Raw genomic sequence first — 22,384 nt, forward strand, 5'->3', positions numbered from 1 at the left:
ACATTTGCTTCTACACAGGAGAATTTGTATGGTGGTCACAAGACAACTGATAAGAGTGGGTCCTCTCCTTCTATCATGGGATCCAAAGACCAAACTCGCATTGTCAGACTGGCACAGCAAGGGCTTGTACATTCCCTGGCCCATCCAGAGCTCTCACTGGTCCCCTTTTCTACTTTTTTTTCTCTGGCCGGGAACTTGTGGAGCCAGCCAGCCTGCCTGCCAGCCAGCCAATAAACCCTGGAGAGTCTGTCTGTCTCTGCCTCCTCAGAGCTGGAATTTCAAGTGCACCCCACCACACTTGGTTTTCCTTAGGTATATTCTGAGGGAACCAAACTTCCAGTCTTCACATCTGGCTGCCTTAATTGCATTTTAAAGACTTTATTATCACCCTAGGTCAATAATACCCTTTTTAATGAAATATAGATCCAAGAAAGCACATTCCTATTCCTTTCCAAACGTACCTGCTAAAACAGACACACTACCATAACTGCATTCTTTCCTTCATTTCAGATTAACAGGTCAAAAAGTTAAGAAACATTATGATCATCTAGTTATTTGAATTATTTCAAGTCATTTGAACTATACACTACTTTCACTCAAAAAAAAAATTAAATTAGTGACTAAAACCTCAAGTGCATAAAGAAATGTATACTACATCATTTCAAGACCTAATATCATAGGCTACACCTCAAAACACCAAGAGAGGTATAGTGGCACAGGCCTGCCTAAAATTCCAGCTGCTTGGAAGGCTGAGGCATGAAGCACTGAGTCCAGACATTCCAGACCAGCACAGACAATTAGGCAATATTTCATCTTTAAAAAAAGAAAAACAATTCTGTCATCCCCCAAAAATACTATATAGAGGTGACAGTGTTTATAGAAGACAGTTCTGCTCCCTTAGTAATTATAATAGGTACACCATAATGGAGGCCAACCATAAGCATTTTTAATACAGCTGAAAGTGCAATTATGTAACACTAGTGCTAAAATGTTCTAAATTTCAAATGTTCTAAGTTACAAATAATATGCAAGGGACACAGGGAAACATATAAAATGACATGTGGACATATTAATTGTATGAACCAATAATGAGGAAATAAAGCTTAATGTATGCAACCAACACTCAGGACACAGAAAGGCAGTCTGAAACTCCCTTCTCTCCTTTCCTGTCAACTGCTCAATCCACCAATAATTTAATTCTCACTGCATATGTAGTAGGGGATCTTGGTTGTAGCCCCAGCTGGCCTTGAACCTTCTGCATCACACTCTGAAGTGTTTGAATTACAAGCATTCAAGCCATGACTGGCTGACAATTTTTACTTTTAAATAAACAACTTAGTATCTTGCTATCTGCAAAACAAGGCATATGCTTATTCCCTCTGTGACACTATTTCCAATAGACCTTTTAATGTTTCAGAGCTCGACTGTCTCCAATATTATCTAATCTAAAACCATTTCCTAATTTTCATGTACCTAAGAATGTAGTATGGCACAAAATTCTGCTCAATGTTTGCTTTAGTGTCTAAACCACTACCCAAATATCCTCCAGGTAAAACTCAGTTTTAATATCAGAAGAAAGAGACATTAAGATGAGTAAAGTTTTTTCTCTTTTCACACAAAGAACGACCAAGCGGAGTTTTGTAAACTGGCTCTATTGTTACTTCCTTTTGCTAAGTAACTATTAGCAAAGTAAACTCAATTCACACGAGAAAGTTAAATAAGCCATGTCACGTGTAACTATGGCAGTAACTGTAGGTAGGAATGATTTGCAAGAATATATTCAAGGCTTCCAACAGCTGTATCAAAATGGTAAATACTTCGAATGTTACAGTGGATTTGAAACGAAATCTAAATACAAAGGTAAGGTTTTTTTTAACTTGTAGGAGAAAATAAATCATCCAAGTCACTATGAACTTCACAAATTCTGTATTAACTAAACAAAGCAGGGAAGCTTAGTCAATTCCCTGTCTCCACTCTTCCCCATTCCCTTAATCTCATTCCCTTATGAGAATGCACTTGTAACCAACAGAGCGTTTCCTGGTACAAAGTCATGCAAACGCATCCATTTACACTCCTGAAAGAACACTGACAGCGTCCTATGGAAGTGGCAAAGGTGGGGGCGGAGGGCTATTTAGAAGTGCAAAATGCCCTTCCGAACCTTAATTTACTGTCTCTCTCGCCTTTGTGAAGCCCTGTGAAACTCAGGTAGGGGAACCCTAAAGCACTGTGCGTTTCGAACAAAACAAAAACAAAGTACGAAATTATGGAGAACGGCTTCGACTACCCCTCATACCAAAAATATTCCCACCGTTTCTGGTTACAAAGCGAAATGCGGGACGGATTGGAGGCGGGCAAAGCGCACGGACTTGGGGCCCCGCGACGCCCGCCGTCCTTGGCGGCCCGGGCCGCCCCACCTGCCGCCCGCTCGCCCCGCGCCCCCAGGCTGCGCTGTCCGCCAGCCCCGCGCAGAGGGGCGTGCCGCCGGGCCGCCCGCTAGCTGGCCCGCTCGCCCGCCCGCCCGCTCGCTCGCTCGCTCTTACCGCCAGGTCCGGGTGGCCGCTGTCGCGGTGGGACACGGCTCGGATGACCCCCGCCCGCCAGCCGCTCCCGCAGCCGCTCTGCCCGCGCTCGGGACGCGCGTCCTCGCCGGCCGCCACGCACAGGAACCGCTTCCCCACCAGCTCGGGCCGCGTCTCCACCGCCATGGCCGCCTCTGCGCCGGGAACGAGCGCGGCCCGCTCCTACCGGCCGCCCATGCCGAGGAGCCGACCGCAGGCGAGGCGGCCCGCGAGCGAGAGCGCCCCGGCACGCTCGGCGACCCGGAGCCGCGCCGCCCCCGTCCTGCCGCGCGCCCCACAGGCAAACTGACAGGAATGCGCGCGCGGCCGGCGCAAGCGGCGCGCCGCGGCCAGTACCCCTCCGCCCGCGCCGCGGCGCGTGTCCTTCCGCGGCGGGGATGGGGTGGGGGCGGGGGCGGGGTCGGCGGGCGCCGCCAAGTAGTGCCGCCCCGCCGGCTGCGCTGCGGCACCGCGCGGCAGCTGCCGAGGGACAGCGGGCCAAGGCCAAGCCGCTTCCGCTGCTCCTTCCCCGCCCCCTCCGAGGGGCGACTGCCGGGGAAGGGCTCGGCTCCCACGCGCGGTCGCAAAGCCAACTCCGGGCGGCCCGCAGGTCAGCAGCGCCGTCCATGAGAACACACAGCGCCGCCGTCGCCGTCGTCAGGGAGCCCGAATCCCCGCGCGGGCCACGGCGAGCCGCGCCGCCCACCCCACCGTGCCCGCTCGGCGGCCCGCGCCTCTAAAGCAGCATGCCTCCCGGCGGCGGCGGCGATTCTAATCCCGCGTTAGAGCTGTTCGGAGATTTACACCTCGCACTGCCTTTTTACAGGAACGCCAGACACTCCAGCGCGGGCTGTTACCGACGTCCTTAAATTTCACAAACTGTCTCTGCGCCAACCCCAGTACTCCGCGTACTAGAACACAGTCGGGTAATAAAACGGAAAGCTCCAGAGTCAGTTACTGGAAAAAGACCGTGGAAAGAAAAGAATCTTAGCCAATCACACTTGAAGAAAATAAATGATGTTTACTTCCCGTCCAATCACAACAGGACTTTATAACCCAGACAAAGACAGCTAGGGATTCCTCTTCTGATCGCTCCTCAATTCTCACAATCAAGGCTCCCTTTCAGACACCAGTGAGTTTGATGACGGGTATGCTTTACAGGCTTTATTTTAAAGCTGGTGTGTGGAATTGCTAATCTAAATCCGATCTGCCATTTTTCAGAGATTATCAACTTCAAAAATTTATCTAATCCAATAAAAATCTCTTCCTAAACTTCTACTCCCCCCCCAAAATGCTTTCTGTAAAGCCTTATAGTAGCACTCTGCGTGTTTATAATAAACACAAAGGACTCTTCTATCTATAGAACATTCTAAATAAGCTGTTAAAAGCAGGCAAACAGCCACTGCCTATTTAAGAGATGGAAAACTACAATGCTGAGGTGAATTGAGCAGTCTAATTTTACTTGTCTAAGGAAAAAAACAAAATTGTAACACATTAACTCAGGATTTCTTCCCACACAAGGTTAATAAACCTAATAAAATAAGTCAGTGAAAAGAGTACAGACTATGTACAGACTTCTAAAAGGAGTCTCATATTCAAATACTAAACCTTCAGTGATCTATCTGCTTTGTAACCTGGGACACAAGGTGATAATATAAGGAAACTGGAGCTGGGGACAGAAGGTGTCACCGGGTGGCAAAACACTTGTCTAGCTAATGCAAAGAAAGCCCTGGGATGGGGCCCCAGCGTGGGTGGAGAGTTTTATTTTTAAAGAAAACTGATCCCTCTCAATGATATCCTAATACAGGGAAAGCAGTCCAATAAAAAGCATGTAAATACAACAAAACCACACCGGGGGCAGAAACAAAGCTTTCACAGGCCATGTGTGGGGATCACAGCTGGTTTTCTTACTGAGTAATATGGGCTGACTCTGAACTCATCCTCTTGCTTTTCTTTCTAGACAGGGTTTCTCTGTGTAGACAAGGCTGTCCTGGAACTCATTCTGTAGACCAACCAGGCTGGCCTCGATGGGCCTTCTGAGATCCATCTGTCTCTGCCTCTGGAGTGCTGAGATGAAAGGTGTGTGCCACCACTGCTAGGCTCCTTTAGCTTTTCTCAAGTGCTGAGGTTACAAGTGTGTACCACCACATCCAGCTTTAATGTATTTCTAGAATTATATCCCAGACTGTCCCCTACAACCCCAAGACTACAGTCAATATCTAGGTTTTCATGCTAAGCTGGAGCTATTTTGCATTTGGAGAGACTTGAAAAAGATCTTTTTTCAAAAGATGAGTAAAACCTTGAAGTTTTTTTGGTGGGGGTTGTTTTGTTTGCTTGTTTTTGTTTTTCAGGTTTTCAATTTGTTTTGTTAAGGTGTATCTGCATTGTTTAATTTCTACTGGCAAATTCTAACTATAAACAATATGGAATTGAAAGAAATTTTAACATCAGATTTGAAACCTTAGTATGTAAATTAATATTGACCGTTGGTTTAGCAGGTGGAGGTTTACAAACCTACCTAGCAGCAAAGCCTCCAGGCATGCCTGTGGGGGGTTATCTAGAGTAGACTGAGGTAACTGGACCTATCTGAACTGTGGGCAGCAGGATCCCGAAGGCTGGGGTCTTAGTTCTAACCTACTGAGTACTGTCATTCATCACCCTCCACACCTGCCTGATGTCCCTGCCACTCTTTGTCACCATGCCTTCCCCACATCATTGGATGTGTAGGAGTGAACTAACACACACACACACACACCCTTTCTCCATTACACTGCTGCATTCTGGGTATTTTGTCATACCAATAGAAAAAACAAGGAATAAACTTATAATACTGTATGTTTCATTTGTGAGTTGCCATATTTTATTTCATAAGGATGCTCAGGCCAAGCAAGATGGTCATATCTTTAATCCTATCGCCTGGCAGGCAAAGGCAGGCTAATCTCTGAGTTCAAGGCCCGCCTGGTCTACTGAGTGAGCTCCAGGACAGCCAGGGTTACAGAGACCCTATCTCAAAAAAGCAAAAATAAAAGATGTTCATAAAATACCACTATCAATCATGTAAAGAAAATTAGGTGCCAGAATTTTTTACTATGCTAGTTAAAAAGAGTAGCAGAAGTATTTAAAAATAACCACGTATACTTAAAAGAAGCTGATCTTTAAAACTTTCCATCATTTATGGAGATATGCCCATCCCTTAAATATGTCTGCACATACACAAGTCATGCAAGCCTCACACACCAAACACAAGTGTTAATCCACATTAAAGACACACTAGGAGAATGTGTCTGTTTTTTTAAATAGTCACAAAAATTTACTCAGCCATGGTGGCTTGCTTGTGGTCCCAAAACAGAAGGTGGAAGCAGTAGTTTCAGGGACTCAAGTTCATCTTTATACACGTAGCAGTCTGAAGCCAGCTTGGGCTCAAACAAAACAAAACAACAAAACCCTACTTGGTTAATTTTAAAAACTAAAATGAATGAAGGAAATTGAATTGCTGAAATGACAGGAGTCATAATTATCTACTCAATTATCAGTGATTGGTAGGTCATGATGGATCAATAATCAAAATACTTTTACTTTTTCATTTTATATAATCAGCAAGAGGATAAATTATCTGCTTTCATACACACTAAGGTCTATTACATTTTGGGAGGAAGGTGGCTAGGTAGGCAAGTATTTTACCATTAAACATACCTGGGAGTCTACCTAACTAACATCAAATAAAAACATGTTTGGCCTTTGTCTCCCCTTATGTTTAGGGGAGTTTAGGACTGTGGAACACCTGCTGTGTCAGGTACTAGGCTAAGCACTTTACACATGTAATCTTAAGGATGAAGAAAATGAAGCTTAGAGAAGCTTCCTTCGTTTGCCTAAGACTACATATCAAGGAACTAATCTTTTGTTTTGTTTTGTTTTGTTTTGTTTGGAGACAGGGTATCTCTGTGTAGCCCTGGCTGTCCTGAAACTCACTGTGTCCTGGAACTCACTGATATCCTCCTGCCTCTGCCTTCCATGTGCTGGGTTTGAAGGGGTGTGCCACCACTGCTGGGCTAAGGAACTAATTTTAAAACCAGGTTTGTAAAGTCAAAGGGACTCTGCTCTTAACTAAAAAGACACTTTAAAGAAATGTAAAGGTCAGCTACCAAGCTGATTATTCTTTATTAACATGGCCTATTCATGTTATAGGCCATGTTCAACATTTATTTAGCGTTTACTATGTATCTCACATCCTGAAAGCTTCTGTAGACAGGGGGCCCTTTGTCTGAGAAGCTCAAAGCCTATCAGACAACAGAAATGCTTTGGTCTGCTGACTTAAGGATTTACCAACAAGAGATGGAGAGATATGGCTCAGAGGTTAAGGCACTGGGTGCTCTTCTAGAGGAGTCAGTTCAATTCTCAGCACCCACACAGTTGTTCACAATTGTCTGTAACCCCAGCTCTAGAGGTCTGGCTTCCATGACCACCGAGGATGTACATGGTGTACAGACATACTCAAAAGAAAAACAATTGTATATGTAAAATAATTTTAAAGGCAAAAAAACAAGAGGTAGCAACAGAACGTCGTACAAAATACATTTCATTGTTTGGAAACCAAAACAACCAATCAGAGAGATCCCAGGCTAGGAAAGGTCAAGAAACTTCTGGAAGGTCATAAATAAACAAATGAAATGTGCAATTGAAAAAAAATACATTTCATGCATTTTTCACATCTTCCACATCTGTTGTAAATTGGAACTGTTTTATTAGCTGTCAAATAAAAAGAGTTGACTCATTCATAGTCATTCAAACACAACTAGAAACTATGTTCAGTATGAAAGAGAACCAACAATTTCAACTAAACTGTTCAGAGTAGAAAACCAAAAATAAATCACAAACTGACAGTGTAATGTTTATCACAAAACCTTAAATGGTTTGTATTTAGCTAACTTCCTAAGCATTTACTTAAAATGAATTAATCATACTTACAATGTTTCTTCTTTAAAAAATCCATCTAGTCCCAAACTAAGACAAACTGCTCAGCTACAGATTTTCAAAACTTGTCCTATTCATCCTAACACTTAGGACAACTGTATCTAAGCACTGGTGTGACTGATCATTTTATACCTGTCTCATCTGATAAGTACAAGTTTCACAACAGTAAGGACAGGGGGACTGTGGGACAGTCTGTCTTCATCATGTTTATTTATCCGTGTTCCCAGCATCTATAAACCCTTGCTTCGAGAAGACCATATTATAGAATGGACTAATGGATGAATACAGTAGAGTGTGTCTTTTCTCCTTTTGTTTTTTTCTTCTTTGGAGACAAGGTCTCCTATGTAGCCCAGTCTGGCATGAACTTGGGAGTCCCTATGCTTCAGCCTCCTAAATACTGGGTTTGGTGTACTGCACTGCCACACACAGCTATCTTTTCTTACTCCAACCAAAGAGAAGGGAACTTAGAATTTCTAAGTCAAGAGTAGTGAATCAGAGTTCCTGTTCTGCCTACACACTCTTTTGTTGCCTTCATACTAATGCCATGCAATAGCACCCCATTTCACCAGGCTTCTGTGTTGACTATCTTCAAGCACACGCTTAAGTAGAAAAGCAAAGCTGTTCCAAGACAATCTTGGACATTAAGAACGAACATTAAGATTTACAATTCCCAAGCAAAGCTTTCATTTAATTACCAAACTCTAAAGCAATCCTGGGTGCCTATACAAAACACCTGCCTATTGTTAGTCTTCCAAAGAGTCTCATCTCTGATGAGGCCAACATACAAGTCTGCTGTCTTCTTGCTGGCAGGGGAAGGAGACAGGAGGGCCTGGAATAAAAAGGAAAAGGAGGAATAACCAGCTAACACTCTACCAAACCTTCTAACTGTGTGTTCTCTATTGATGATCACTACTTTCTATTTACAGTTTGTCTACATTGGAAACCACTGCTTAACTATCTCCTTGTTTAGATTTGACTTTTAGTCATAAAGCCCCCAAAATTTTAGAATATGTAAAATAACAAAGCAAAATTCCTACTCTGCTCAATGAGAAACCCCAAGAAACAAAGAAATGGAAAGTGGTCTTCTACTCCACAGTAAGCAATTCTTCAGGGTGTCTTCCAGCAAGTTCTCTGCCCACCACGCTCCCACTCAACCCACAAGCTCCACCTGAGCCAACCATGTAAGTAACAGACCTAACCTTAGTTCTGTCCACACTTGGTGGAAATTCATTGAGTTGAGAACTTACAGTAAACTATAAATGAGGTGCCGAAGACACAGCCCAGCAGTTAAAAGGATCCAGGTTTAGTTCCCAGCTCATACACTGCGGCTCACATCCATCAGCAACTCCAGTTCCAAGAATTCAACACCCTCTTCTGGCCTCCAAGAACACCAGTCATGCACATGGTGCACATACATATATGCAGGCAAAATACTCATAAAATATTTATGTATTTGGTGTTCTGACTGCATGTACGCCTACACTGCGGGCCAAAAGAAGGCACCAGGTCCCACTACAGATGGTTGTGAGCCACCATGTGGTTGCTGGAAATTGAACTCAGGACCTCTGGAAAGCAGCCAGTACTCTTCCTGAACCCTAATCATAACCCTAACCTCTAAGCCATCTCTCCAGTCCCTCATAAAATCTTTAAAAAGAATTTCTACAATACTCAAAAATCTCAACACATCAACTCTACTCCATCAATGTTCTTCTCAAGATGACATGGGATTTCACATTCCGAAGGCCCTTTGTGATCAGGATCACAGAGCCCTGAGATATACTGCTCAAATTAATGGCACCTGCTTTGAGGAAACAAAGACAAAACAAAACCTAGTGGTGAAATATGGTCATCTTCAGGCATTCCTTCATTTGGTTCACCCTCAAAAAGCCACATGATTCTATATAATGAGATCTGTAACCTCCTGCAAAACACAACTATGAAATAGAAACAAATTACTCCATATAAGGGACAGCACTGTCTACTGGCTCCTCGTGGGCTTCACTAGCACAGATAATGTATTCATTCAACTAAAGGAAGTGGAGAAGGTACCCTCAGTTCCAGAGCCTGTACTTACAGGAGCCAGGACCTACCTGCCTGCCTGCCTGCCTGACAGTCCTGGGGCCACTTTAAACTGATTTGGCACATAAAGACTACTGGACCTCAAAAACATATTTTTCTTCTTTTTTTTTTTGTTTTTTTTGGCTATTGACTTTAAATTTAATCAACATATTTGTTAACATTCAGCTACTGGGGAGCACATTATAATGTTACTTAATATTTAAATAAGCAGTATCATTTTTAAGAAAATATGTCTCCAAGGCCTGGGTGGTGGTGGTACACGCCTTTAATCCCGGCACTCGAGAGGCAGAGGCAGGCGGATCTCTGTGAGTTCAAAGCCAGCCTGGTCTATAGAGCGAGTGCCAGGATAGGCTCCAACGCTACACAGAGAAACCCTGTCTCGAAAAACCAAAGGAAAAAAAGAAAAGAAAAGATGTCTCCAATTAGGAAAAACTAGTCATTTCATTCCAAAGTCACTTGAAAAAAATACTTAAGATGTATTAAGGTATGGAGGCAGAGATAGGTGGATCCCAAGTACAGCAAACTAAAAATAAGATTACCATGATATGGTAAAATGAAAGAGTGGAAATCAAGGAAATCTGGACCACATCTGTCACCAACAATTGAAAACTTGCTCTTTGAGGTCATAATTTCTAAAACACACAGGCTGAGGAAATCTGCAACATTCCTGAAGTTTACTTCTAAGGCTTTTGGGCCCTTCAGCAATTAGCAAAGCATACCCCTGTCTCATGCCAAATCCAAACCTGAACAAAGTAATCCTGTCAACTGTCAAAGTCACTGGGACTCAGGTAACACTTTCCCAGCTCATTTTTCTCAAGTGGCTCTCAGAAGACAGAGCAATCCTTACTGCACTCATAGTGACAACACAGATCCACGCTTCATAACTAAGCAGGCTCTTTTCATAGACTGTAAAAATATACTTATTATTTATTGGGAGTGCCAGCCGATAAGCAGGTCTTTTATTAATAATACCTATTAACTGTACAACTGGTGGGAGTGTGGCAATTCCAAACATTCTTATAGCATTGTTTGTCAGTCATGTTCATCTACCCTTCTGCTACGCAGACCCACCCCCTACTTTCAAGTCACCATTTTACTGCCTCAAGTTTCCTCACAGGAGAGCAAACATTCCATTGCTGTCTTTCTGAGTTCACCGAACACAGTGCTCTCCCGTTCACCATCCTTCTGCAAATAACCTGGCTTCATTATTCTTTATAGACAAATACTAATGTTGGCAAGTATATCTCATTTTCTTTGTCCATTCTTCTGCTACCAGGAACCTAGGCTGATTCCACATGACAACTGTGACAAGAGAGAAAATAAGCCTGGACATGCAGGTATCTCATCTGTGTGCCTATTTCCTTTTGCTAGGATACATATCTGGTCATGGGAGAGCTGTACCCTATGGTGGCTCTATCTTTAACTTCTGAAGACGCTCCATGCTATTTGTTGTGTGGCTATACTCTACATTTCTACCTGCAGTGTACAAAGGTTCTTTTCTGCATGTGCTTTTCAGCATCTGATAGATTTTGTGTCATCCCGATAAACAGCCATCAGAACTGAGAAGAGGTACTTACTATGACATCGGAACTGTGATTTGCATTTCCCTAACTGCCAAATGCATGGAGTGGCTTTACTGCACACTTATTGCCTGCAGGGTCTATTCAGACATCTTCCCATTTTGTCCTTAAGTTACTGCTTTTTGAGTCCTTCCATCTTCTAGGTATCAATTCTGTTAGAGGAATCTGGCAAACACCGAAGACTGTCCCTTCACTTTTGATGACATTTTCTTTACTGGGCAGAAGCACTGCAGTCTGATGTAATCCCATTTGAACAATGGATTCTATAAACAGCACTGAAGAGCTTCTTTGCTCTCCAAGTTCGGGGGTAAAACTATTCCATTAAAACAAGCAAACAAAGGCAGAGTGGTAGCGACACATGCCCTTAATCCCAGCACTCAGGTGGCAGAGGCAGGCGGATCTCTGTGAGTTCAAGGCCAGCTTGGTCTACAGAGAGAGTGCCAGGATAGCCAGGGCTACACAGACAAACCCTGTCTTGAAAAAAACAAAACAAACAAAAATAAGCTAACAAAATCAGAACTATCTTAAATGAACAGTCTCTGACAAGTAAAAAGTTACATTTGGAATCTCTAATTTAGCTTGACCTTACTTCTTTTTTGCATATATATTAGCTAAAAAACCCTTTGCCACAACTATTCCTACTGCAAAAAAAAAAAAAAAAAGTGTAATGAAATGGATACTTTCACTTGTTTGTATATGTAAATATACACAGTTCAATTTTTTGTTACATCCATCTTTAAAACATTATACAGTCAAGTACCTTTATATCGGAACCTTGAATCCTACCTAAAAATACTGTAGGCATATTCTTCTGGTCACATTACACTTTCAAATTTTATGTTTAAAAATTTGAAAATCGTTAATGTATGCATCCCTTCTTAGGAAAGAAACACAAAACCAATCTAATACCTTCCATAAAATTAACAAGAACTGAAAAAAAAAAAAATTAACAAGAACTGGGGGATGGAGCAACAGTGGGGGACACACAACAGTGGGGGGCAAGCAGACACTGTGTGATACACAAACTTGGTAACACACTTCAGGGAAGCAACATGACGGTATCTCCTGAAGAAGCCTAAACCTGAAATCTTACCCTTTGACTCTAATCCCACTGCTTGAACACCAAAACGGCTAAGGACACAAAGAGCAGAACAGTGAGCTGCGCTCAGGAGCTGAGGAGAAGGGCAATGAGAGCCTGCCTGGGAAGGAAGGCAGTGTGAAGAAGGGAGCTTTGGGAAAGGACTTAGTCATTTGAATCCTGAAGAAAATGTATCAGATAAGTGGGAGGAAAAGGAAAAGCATTTTTTGAAAGAGAAGGACAGAGAGGAGGGAGAGAGAGCAAGAGCCAGGGAAGGGGAAGGAAAGGGAGAGAAAGAGACTGACTGACTTTGTAGCTTGGGCTTGTCTGAAATTCAGATTCTCCTGCCCTTGCCTCTCCTATGTTGGAATTACAAATATATCAAACCAGACCCAGTTGAAAACAGTTTCTCATTTGTGACAGAGTCTGCTACAGGGCCCCTACTGTCCTGAAACTCACTCTGTAGATCAGGCTTCAGAGATTCTCACTCATGCCTCTGCCTCCTCATTGCTCGGATTGAGAAGTGTGCGCCACCAAGCCCAGCCTGAAAACAATTTTTTACTGTAGCAAAATGCAAAAAGATGACTGGTGATGATGGGGTCAGAAATACAATGCAGCCAGGCTGTCCTCTACTGATCTAAAGGAACATGAAGAGGGAAGGATAAGAAAACTAGGAAGAATTAAATGAACTAATGACAGCATATGTAACAAACGTTAGTAAAACTTGGAACCTTGCTGGGTCTGATGTGAGGATGCTGGAAATGTCCTATAAAAGTGATGGCTATACTTGTATGAAATAAGCAAACATAACTGTGAATATTTGTAATGTGTCCATAGTTCTAAACATTGTTCTTTCCTTTGCTATACTTGCTATTGTAATAAAAATGTATCAGTATCACTTACAAGGAACTTGGGATGTTATCTTCACCTCTAAGGTTTGGCTAACTCTAACACTAGTTCTATCAAGCACACAAGAGCACTCTCTGATCACACCTTTGTTTTAGGTGGAGAACTGAATTTTGGTTTATTTTTACCACCCCCCACCTAAAGACAAACTTCCCTGAGAGCAGTGAAACAGTCATTCTTCTTCATTTTCATCACCGAAAATTTTGTCAGGGAGTTCATGCAGTTGTTGTCAAAGACCCTGAAACCATTAGTTTTAATGCTTGACATAAAAATATTTATTAAATCCTTCAAATTATGAATAATATCTACTGCTGAGAGGAACTACTATCCTGGAAGGGAATAATAGGGGTCACCGACAACTGAAGGAGAAGCAGACTACAGAGGGGAAAGAGACACAGCCTCCATAAACCCAACACTGGTCTAGGACGACAGAGAGAGAGGGCTCAGTTCCCACCACCACAAACCTGAACATTACCCAAAGTACGTAACGGTACTACATCACCAGGAGGAAACAAAGCCTAGGAGACCTTTGCTGAACTACAGATGTGCAAGCAAGTTCATGAAACACGAAAGAGGCTTCATCAGAACATTCTAGCACATCAACACCCACTGATGAGGAAATGGAGGCAACCAGACCCACAAAACAACAAACCTGCAAAGCCTCACGACTTCAGATGAGACTCACAACCTAAGAAACAGCAACAGCCATGCCCATTTGTCAGAATAAATACCATTTACCTTCATTCCTCATGTCCACAAGCATGGCTGAAACCCAAGCAAACCATCAAGACAAATCAGATGTCAGGGAAAAACACACTCCACAGACAGACCCAGAGACAAGTCACAGCAGGTACAGAATCATACGTACAATCAAATAAAATAGGAAGTCAAGTGTCGAAAATAAATACGACAACAAGAATGGAAACATCAAAACTGAAAGCCCAATTTGCTATTCGCTTACCCTGAAATAAGTTCAGAGGAAAAGTGGGATAGGGTTTTTATTCTTTCTTGTTATTTATGTCAGAATATGAACTGATGATCTACCATCTTCCAAAGCTTATGTCTATTTCTCAACCTCAATATTTTTTTTCTTAGTGCTTACTACTAAATAGTGTTATCTTGCTGACTTCTATGGAAATAAACACGGTGATAATATATATATTCAGATTTTTTGTACATATTCCTGGACACTAAGAACTTCTGGAACTTGAAAGATAAGGCTTTGGAATGCTGTCCTCTCATAGCATGGCTGTTGCCCTCGTGAACTCTCATGAGATGAGATTACTATCAGGGACCTACCCAAGTCCACCAAAGTGGACTCCTTTCCACTAAGGAGTAGGGAGAGTCCCCTGAGACCCCTCCTCCCCAAGGATTTACATACAGTTAACAACTGGTTAGAAGGTGGGGTTCAGGAAGCTCTGCCACCCCCACCCCCCAGGCCTTGCCCAAAACCAAGGATTTGTAGACAGTTGAGAGGCTCACAAGGCTACCCAGGATTTACAGGCGGTTAATGCTACCTGGGAGAGGGGCTCATCAGACTCCACCCCATCCAAGGATTTATGGATGGCTAACTGAGGAGCTAAAGACAATTAAGGATGGGGGGAGCTTATAAGGCCCCACTGTTGTCTCCTCATGATCATATAGATGGTTAACAGATGCTGGGAGGGAGAGGAAAACAAGGTCCCCCAGGATTTACTGGCATTTAACTGTTACTAGGAGATTTGTTTTCTTCTATTCCCATTCCCAAAAGCCCATACTCCACACTCCACTTGAGTGGAATCCTTCCTTATTTGTCATTAATGCCCTATATGGAGTGAGCAGACATATGTTCAGTCTCATCAAAGCTCCTAACACACAATCATTTTAACAAAAGTTCAGGCTCTCAGAAGATGGGTAAGAATAACGAAGACATTGTTGAAATTAATTAACTTGATCTTACACTTAAAAGTTTAAGACCATCCTCCAATGGCATTTACACGGGCAATTAAAAATGTGTGCATCTCTGTGCTTGGTGGTGCACGGCTTTAATCCGGCACTCAGAAGGCAAGAAGCAGAAGCAGGTGGATCTCTATAGTGTGAGGCCAGCCTGGTCTACAAAGCAAATCCCAAGCTAGCTAGGGCTACAGTGGGACTTTGTCTCAAAAAGAGTCCACATCTACCCAGTGGTGATGGAATACACCTTTAATCCCAGCTCTTTCGAGGCAGAGGCAGGCAGATCTCTTAGGCCAGCCTGGTCTACAGAGTGAGTTCCGGACAGCCAGGTCTACATGATGAAAGCCTGTCTCAAAAGACCAATAAAATTAAAGCAGAATCCACATCTCTCCACCTACAAACATCAAGCCCATTTACTATCCCCTTCATTGTATGTCCCCACACAGTTCCCTTTCTCTTGATTTATATTAGAATCACATTACTTGAAAGCATTTCCCCCAGGTAACTTATGCGACTCACACTTTATTTTCTGCAGATCCTGAATTCAGGATTACCCTAACATGTGGCTGATTGACCTTACACAAAGCAGCACCTCTCTTGTTAGTTTTGGCTTCGCTGTGCCCATCACCTGTTGACCTATGGGCAAGAAACTCCACTAAACACAAGACATCTTTCCTGTTATGGTAGCCATGATAGAGACAAACAAAATGAGGCTACAGGCTAACTTGCTAAAGGCCATAAAATTTCCTAAATGCTTACCAAGGACTCAAATTCATGGCTGGTATCGTAAGGAGAGATATAATAGCCTCTATTTTATCTCTGATGCCAAAGTCATCTACTACAAATATATAATAAAATGAGATGGACATTTTGAGGAGAATAAAAGTCTTAAGTAATCCCATGAAGAACAGAAGCATTAATTAATAAAATATTAAACAACTGCCAGGTAAAGTTAGGGACCTATCAAAACAAAAAGAAATAGGTGTGCTCATAATGTCTATGACCCAGCTGTGAGCTTTCCTTGGAGCAGATGAAAAGGACAAATATAGTACACAGACTAACAGCTCTGAACAAGGGGGGTAGGGGACAATTTTGTCCCATTGTACAATACTGGGTACTACGTAGACAATTTTGGTGTCAAGTGTTGTGGGAATTCTTTCCATCAATAGCTTTTGGAGACTGGCATTAGGGCGTGGCCTGGTGCTATGTGAGGACTGAAAAGCTAGATGAGAGAGCCTGCCTGCTCGCTCTTGCTCTCTGGCTCTGGCTTGAGAGAGCCTTCCTCCTCACTCTTGCTCTGGCTCTGGCTCCTGCTTGGCGCAGTGGGAGACCCAAGCTGTGGAGAAGCAGTTAGAGATCATCCGTGGCTTCAGCCTCACTCTGTATCTGTCCTTTTTCATTGCACCCATTAATAAATCGGTTTGTATTACCTCTGTGAGCTCACTCATTACCTAAGCCTTCAGGAAAAGGGCTGACTGGAGGTGGACAGGGTGCTAGTGAACATCACACAGTGTCGAGGACAGTCTCTGTCCGAATGCCAGTAGTGCTAGAGAAACCTGGTGTGAGTGAAGTTGGATTCCCAAGCATGTCAAGAGGGAGGAGGGATCCAAAGATGCTCATCAGACTTACAGTAACAGACTAGGAAGGTAGAAAATGCAAAAACTTACAATGTGAAGGACCCAAAATACCAGCAAGGGCAAAGTGGGCCCTGTGTTGTTCCTGCCAAAGGACTGACATTTCACCAGAGGACATTGCTGCTGCGTGCACAGGCTGGAAAATCAAAGTGCATCAATGAGGTAACTGGCTACCTAGGAGGACAGTGATGGGCCAACCTCCAAAGTCTTCTATGCCAGGCCAGACTTTCTGTATTACAAGCCAAGAAACAGTGCCATGAAGGATATCGAGGGAGGAAGCTCTGCTTCAGAAAGGAAACAAATCCAAAAGGACAAGCAGCTGAGCTGAATTAGGGCAGAAGCAGAAGACAGAGAGACCTTGGCAGCCAATTACTGTTGCCCTGGGGCAAGGCTCTGGCTGTTTCCAACCTAACACCGGGACACTGTTAAGAGTAAAGCAGGATCTAGATAGAATATTTCACATTTATCATCCCATGTATTCCATGCTTGACATTTATAAGAAAGGTTTACTATTCCAGTATGTAGAACATGCAGAAACTGAGACAGAGGTAAAAAGTGTGTGAGGTCACACAATGGCAGAAGAGCTGGGATTCACTCCAGAATGATAGATCTTACTCCTAATCTATGCTTTTAGGAACCAACTGTGAGTTTTATGAGAAAGACAAGATAGGAATGATGTTGGCTACATGGTCCCAGGACTCTACACCCGCCCAGGACAAGCTACAGGAACCTTTGCTTTGAGGAAATAGCCCTGCTTCCACACAGCACAGTGGCAGCCTACCAGAGCGCATCACCGCCAGCCTCCAGCCACCACAGCTTTCGCCTCCATCCCACTTTCCTTGTCCTCAGTCATTTTAGCTGTTGCCTCCTTCCCACTTGATCGGACTCACAGTAATTTCAGGGCATACAGATTTTAATATTCTACATGACACTTTAATGTAGGGTAAAGAGTACTAAGATACCCAACAAAGACCAACAATGCTGGAGTCCGCACCAGAGTCTTGAACTTCTTTCTCTCTGTTCTTGCATAGTCACTTGGGCTATTCACTTAATAGTGAACTGATCAGGATTAACGGGAAAGGAAGAAAGGAAAAGCATCCAGGCTTCTCTTTACCCTTTCCTCTGACACTTACACAGGTGGAGTTAAATGCTGGGGGTGGGTGGGGATGGGGCTTTTTAATGTTGTTCAGGCTGGTCTCAACTTCACTATCCTTCTGCCTCAGCCTTCTGAATACTGGGATTACAGGTGTATGCCACCAGGCCCAGCACTTTTACCTATCTTCACCAAAAGAGTCCTGTTATTGCAGATAAAGATCTGGTTTACAGTACAAAGTCAAGAAGTCTATTCTGTCACTGCTCTATTTCAGTCACCAGGGAACCCTTCAGATTTGTTCCCAGATAACTCCAGTTACAACCAGCCTCCAGGGACAAGGAAGTTGGGGCTCCAGACTCTGAAGACAAATAAGGCGACTTCAAGAAAGCTCAAGGCATGAATCAGTTGCCAGAGCCCTCCTGTAAGAGTCCCAAGAGAAAGTTTCATCGCCAAGTTCAGAAACAGCTATTTGTCAAAGACAGAATCCATTCTAAATGGCAGTGAGGGGAACCCAAACTAGCAGAAATCCCGTCCTTATGGAGATTCTTTTAAGCCACATATAAAATAATCTTTACATTTTCTTTTGGACGCTGAGTCCAGAGGTTCCTTCTGATACAAACCAACCAGGATCAAATGAGCCATGGTCAGAAAAAACAGTAACCTATAGTGAAGATAGGAATGGAATGGGTTAAATAAATAATCCTTTAAAATGTAACAAAAGGAAAACTGGAAAAAAAAATGCAACAAAAGGAAGGCAGAGAGATGGCTCAATGGTTGAGAGCGTTGGCTATTCTTCCAGAGGGTCTAGGTAGGTTCAATTCCTAGCATCTACATGGCAGCTCACCACCAATTTTCACTCCGGCTCCAGGAGATCTGATATCCTAGTCTAGCCTCTGTGGGCATTACACCACTCTAGTGCACAAGACACACATTTAGGCAAAACACCCATACACATACAATAATCATTTTTTTAACGTAAGTAAAAGGAAAAATACAAATTTCAGGTGCTACATTAAATATGAGGAAGAAGACAGCAAGTAAAGCAACTCAGAAAGCCCAACACAGTTTGCTTGAAGATGCAATAGTCAGAAGACCCTCACTGTTGGGCTAATGGTCACATTTTCAGGTGTACATAAAAGCTAGCTTTAGGGAGGAAAAAAAGAAGCCAATGCTCTCAATTTTCTTTTTTTAACTTCACTCTTCCTCCATCATATTCTCTTTGTGGTCTGGAGACATGAAGCAATACATTTGCTGTTGTTTTGTTGGAGACATGGTGTCTCAATCTGGCTTGGAACTCACAAGACAGCGTTTCTACAGAGTGAGCTCCAGGACAGCCAGGGCTAAATGCTGTCTTGAAAAGCAAACAAACAAGAATTATATTTACAGAGAAAAGTAAAAACAGGTTCATTTAAAAAAATAAGTAAATAAGCCAGGCAATGATAGTACATGCCTTTAATCCTAGTACTTGGGAGGCAGAGGCAGAGGCAGAGGCAGGTGAATCTCTGAGTTCGAGGCCAGCCTGGTCTACAGGGAAGAGTTCCAGGCCACACAGAGAAATTCTGTCCTGTCGGGGAAATTGGGGCCTGTCGGGGAGATAGCAGATAGGGATATAAATAAAATAAATAAAACTATCAGGCATTTGTTCTCCCTTCCTATATGAAGTGATCTTAAGCTGGGCAAGGTGACAGATGCCTGGAATCTCAGCACTAGAGAGATGAGGCAAGAGGATCAGGAAATCAACACTATCTTCTGTTACAAGGTTTGTAAGACCAGCCGGGGTTACAAGAGATTGTCTCAAAGAAAAGAAAATGGCTTTGTGTTCCTACAGCCACGCCCTTCCTGCCTGATACCATGTCTTCCCATGATGGTGGTCAGAACCCCAGTGAGAACTTGGGTCACAGTGAAGAGCAAGTCCTGAGCTTCAGAAGACTTCTGTTAAAGACCACGATGTCCCCCACCGCACAGCTGGTGGCAGTATGTGGGAAGGTTGTGGAGGAAGTCAGTGTCTGGGGTGGGCCTTCCTGTTCTGATTCTACATCTTGTTCCTGCCACCTGGCCTTACTTGCTTGTTGCCACGCTCTTATCATAATGGATTCTACCCTACATAAACTAGAAGCTAAAATAAACCCTTTGCTCCTTGGTGGTGGAGGGGGATCTGCCTCAGGCTAGAAAAAGAGAAAAATCTCCCTACCCCAAACAATTTTAGCCTGTGGTGGTGGCACCTGTCTTTAATCCCAGCACTCAGGGTGATCTTTGTGAGTTTGAGGTCAATCTGGTCTACAGAGCAAGTTCCAAGACAGGCTCCAAAGCTACACAGACAAACCCTGTCTCGAAAACAAAACAAAACAAAACAACAATAACAAAAATTTAGTAATAAGTATGAAGAAGAATTTTTTTTAATTTATGTGCATTTGTGTTTTGCCTGTATGAGGCTGTCTGATGGGTACCCTGGAACTGGCATTACATACAGTTGTGAACTGCCATGTGGGTGCTGGGAATTGAACCCAGATCCTCTGGAAGAACAGCCAGTGCTCTTAATTGCTGAGCCCTCTCTCCAGCCCAAAGAAGAAATTATTTTAATAAAGAAAAACCTCACTATTTTGGATCAAAGAAACTAACTAACAGACACTGTGTGCCTCTTAAATACAGAACCAGAACAAGTGGGTATGGTAGCACACACCTTTAATTCCAGGGGGTGGGAAGGGAGGCCTGCAAGGAGCAGGTGGATGTTGAGTTAACTTCTAACACCACCTACACTAAATTATGATGGTGGGGCACACCTGTAAGGGTGGGATTCTGGATAGATGCAAAAGGAACAGTTTGAGGCCAGCCTGGGACACAAGAGCCCCAAGACAAAATAAGAAGGTGGACAACAGGAGAAGAGACAGGAAGTGACATATGAACTAAGAATAAAAGTGACCCATGTCAACGACTCTGAAAACACCAATAAAGTGATTCACACCTGCACACCAGGCTTCCCACGACAGAAATTCTCATGTTTGCCTTAACAAAAGATATAAAAACTACTAGCTAACATATCTTCGAGGCCTCAAGCGATTAAATTAAATATCTCAATTCAATAAAGATAACCTTGCATGCACAAGAGCTAGGCTAGCATGAAGGGTAATGCACAAATTTACAAAGTAATTGAGGAAACCAGACAATCAAATCTGAAGTTACAACCGAGTTTGGCAATAATAAAGAGCACACACATTTTGTTCAGGCCCTGTACTAAACACACTAGAACAGTAATTCATGAAGGAGCTAACTAACCCTTGATTACAAAGCATGTGTCCATCATCAGCATCGAAAGGTGGCCTAGCACAATTCAGGTCTTGCTCCAAAATCCTTATACTCAACTAAGCAACACTGCTTTAACCATTTTGCAAAGTATATATTTGCTACTGCTGCTGTTGCTGTTAGTTTTTGAGACTGGATCACTCTATGTAGCCCTGGCTGTCTTGGAGCTCACTCTGCACACCAGGAACTCAGAGGTCAAGCTGCCTCTGCCGGGATTAAAGGCCTGTGGCCCAGCTCTCAAGTACAATGTTAACAGTGGAATTTGAAAGAAAGCACACTGTAAGGAGACAGGCGAAGTCTCCATAATGGAAATGCCACAAGTACACAGGCACAGTGAAACATGAAGAGCTGTTCCTCAAACGTGCCAACAAAATGATCCGACACACAGTGAGGCTTTCATCTGATGGAAACTCAAAATGAAGCTACAGGAAATAGGGCTGGGGCAGGTGGAAGTGCCAAGGCCTGTGTAAAAGAACAGCGGTGACCATTCCTCAACCTCTGATCTCTCCTCCTTAGAGAAGAGGCTCAGACAGGCCTCAGATATGCAGGGAAATCCCCTGCTTAGTAAGTATTAAGCAGGATTTTATGTTAGCTACTAGTGAAATAAAGGATGTCAGCACCTTATCCTTCCTAAAGAATGCAAACTATATTCCTGTATATTTCTTTAATTCACTAAGCCATTGCTTTAAACTGCATGGCAACACCTTGGAAAGTTACTGAGGTTGAGCGGGGGTTGTCTGGCCCCACAGATAAGACTGATACATACACCCACTGAGGTGCTCTGTCTGCTTCCTACAATTGCCACACCCTCTGACTAAAAATTCTAAAGTAACACACACAAGCCTCTGTTCTACATTTAATTAATAAGGCCTTCTAACAAAGTAAGTATTTTTCTGAGGCAAAAAAAAATAGCCATGAACCCATGGTTAGATTGAGCACACCAAACAACACCCCTAATGGCCAACAGGGAAATGGTCATAACTCACAATTTATCATGCTGTCACACACAGCCAGTAAACTGTTTAGGTATCAATTCGACAATCAAAGAGATTTCTATGCCAATTATATGTTAGTACAAAATGCTGTGTGTACACTACATGACGGTTCCTAAACAAAATAATAGTAAAATATCCACATGCTTCACTATTCACAATAGCTAAGCTGCACAGGCCCGTAAGCCAATGAATGAAAAAACGTCACAAATGTATACACCCAAGTATTTAGCCATAAAGGATGGGACCTCCTCATTTACA

The 22,384-nt window shown here is 43.1% G+C and overlaps 1 protein-coding gene across 5 annotated transcripts in view; it reads right to left on the reverse strand.

Annotated features, from left to right (window-relative positions):
• Positions 1 to 22,384, reverse strand: part of Jmjd1c (jumonji domain containing 1C) — a 165,739-nt gene that overhangs the window by 128,917 nt on the left and 14,438 nt on the right. For 4 of the 5 annotated variants that reach the window (XM_035451969.1, XM_027395048.1, XM_027395047.1 and 1 more), the window contains exon 1: positions 2,541 to 2,720. The exons of the other annotated variant lie outside the window; for it this stretch is intronic. In XM_035451969.1, the coding sequence (XP_035307860.1) occupies positions 2,541 to 2,705 (165 nt within the window). In that variant the 5' untranslated portion in view covers positions 2,706 to 2,720. Of the gene's footprint in view, positions 1 to 2,540; positions 2,721 to 22,384 lie in introns of those variants that run through there. 5 annotated transcript variants of the gene reach the window in all.

Source organism: Cricetulus griseus (genome assembly GCF_003668045.3).
Source record: "Cricetulus griseus strain 17A/GY chromosome 1 unlocalized genomic scaffold, alternate assembly CriGri-PICRH-1.0 chr1_0, whole genome shotgun sequence".
Classification (NCBI taxonomy): Eukaryota; Metazoa; Chordata; class Mammalia; order Rodentia; family Cricetidae; genus Cricetulus; species Cricetulus griseus.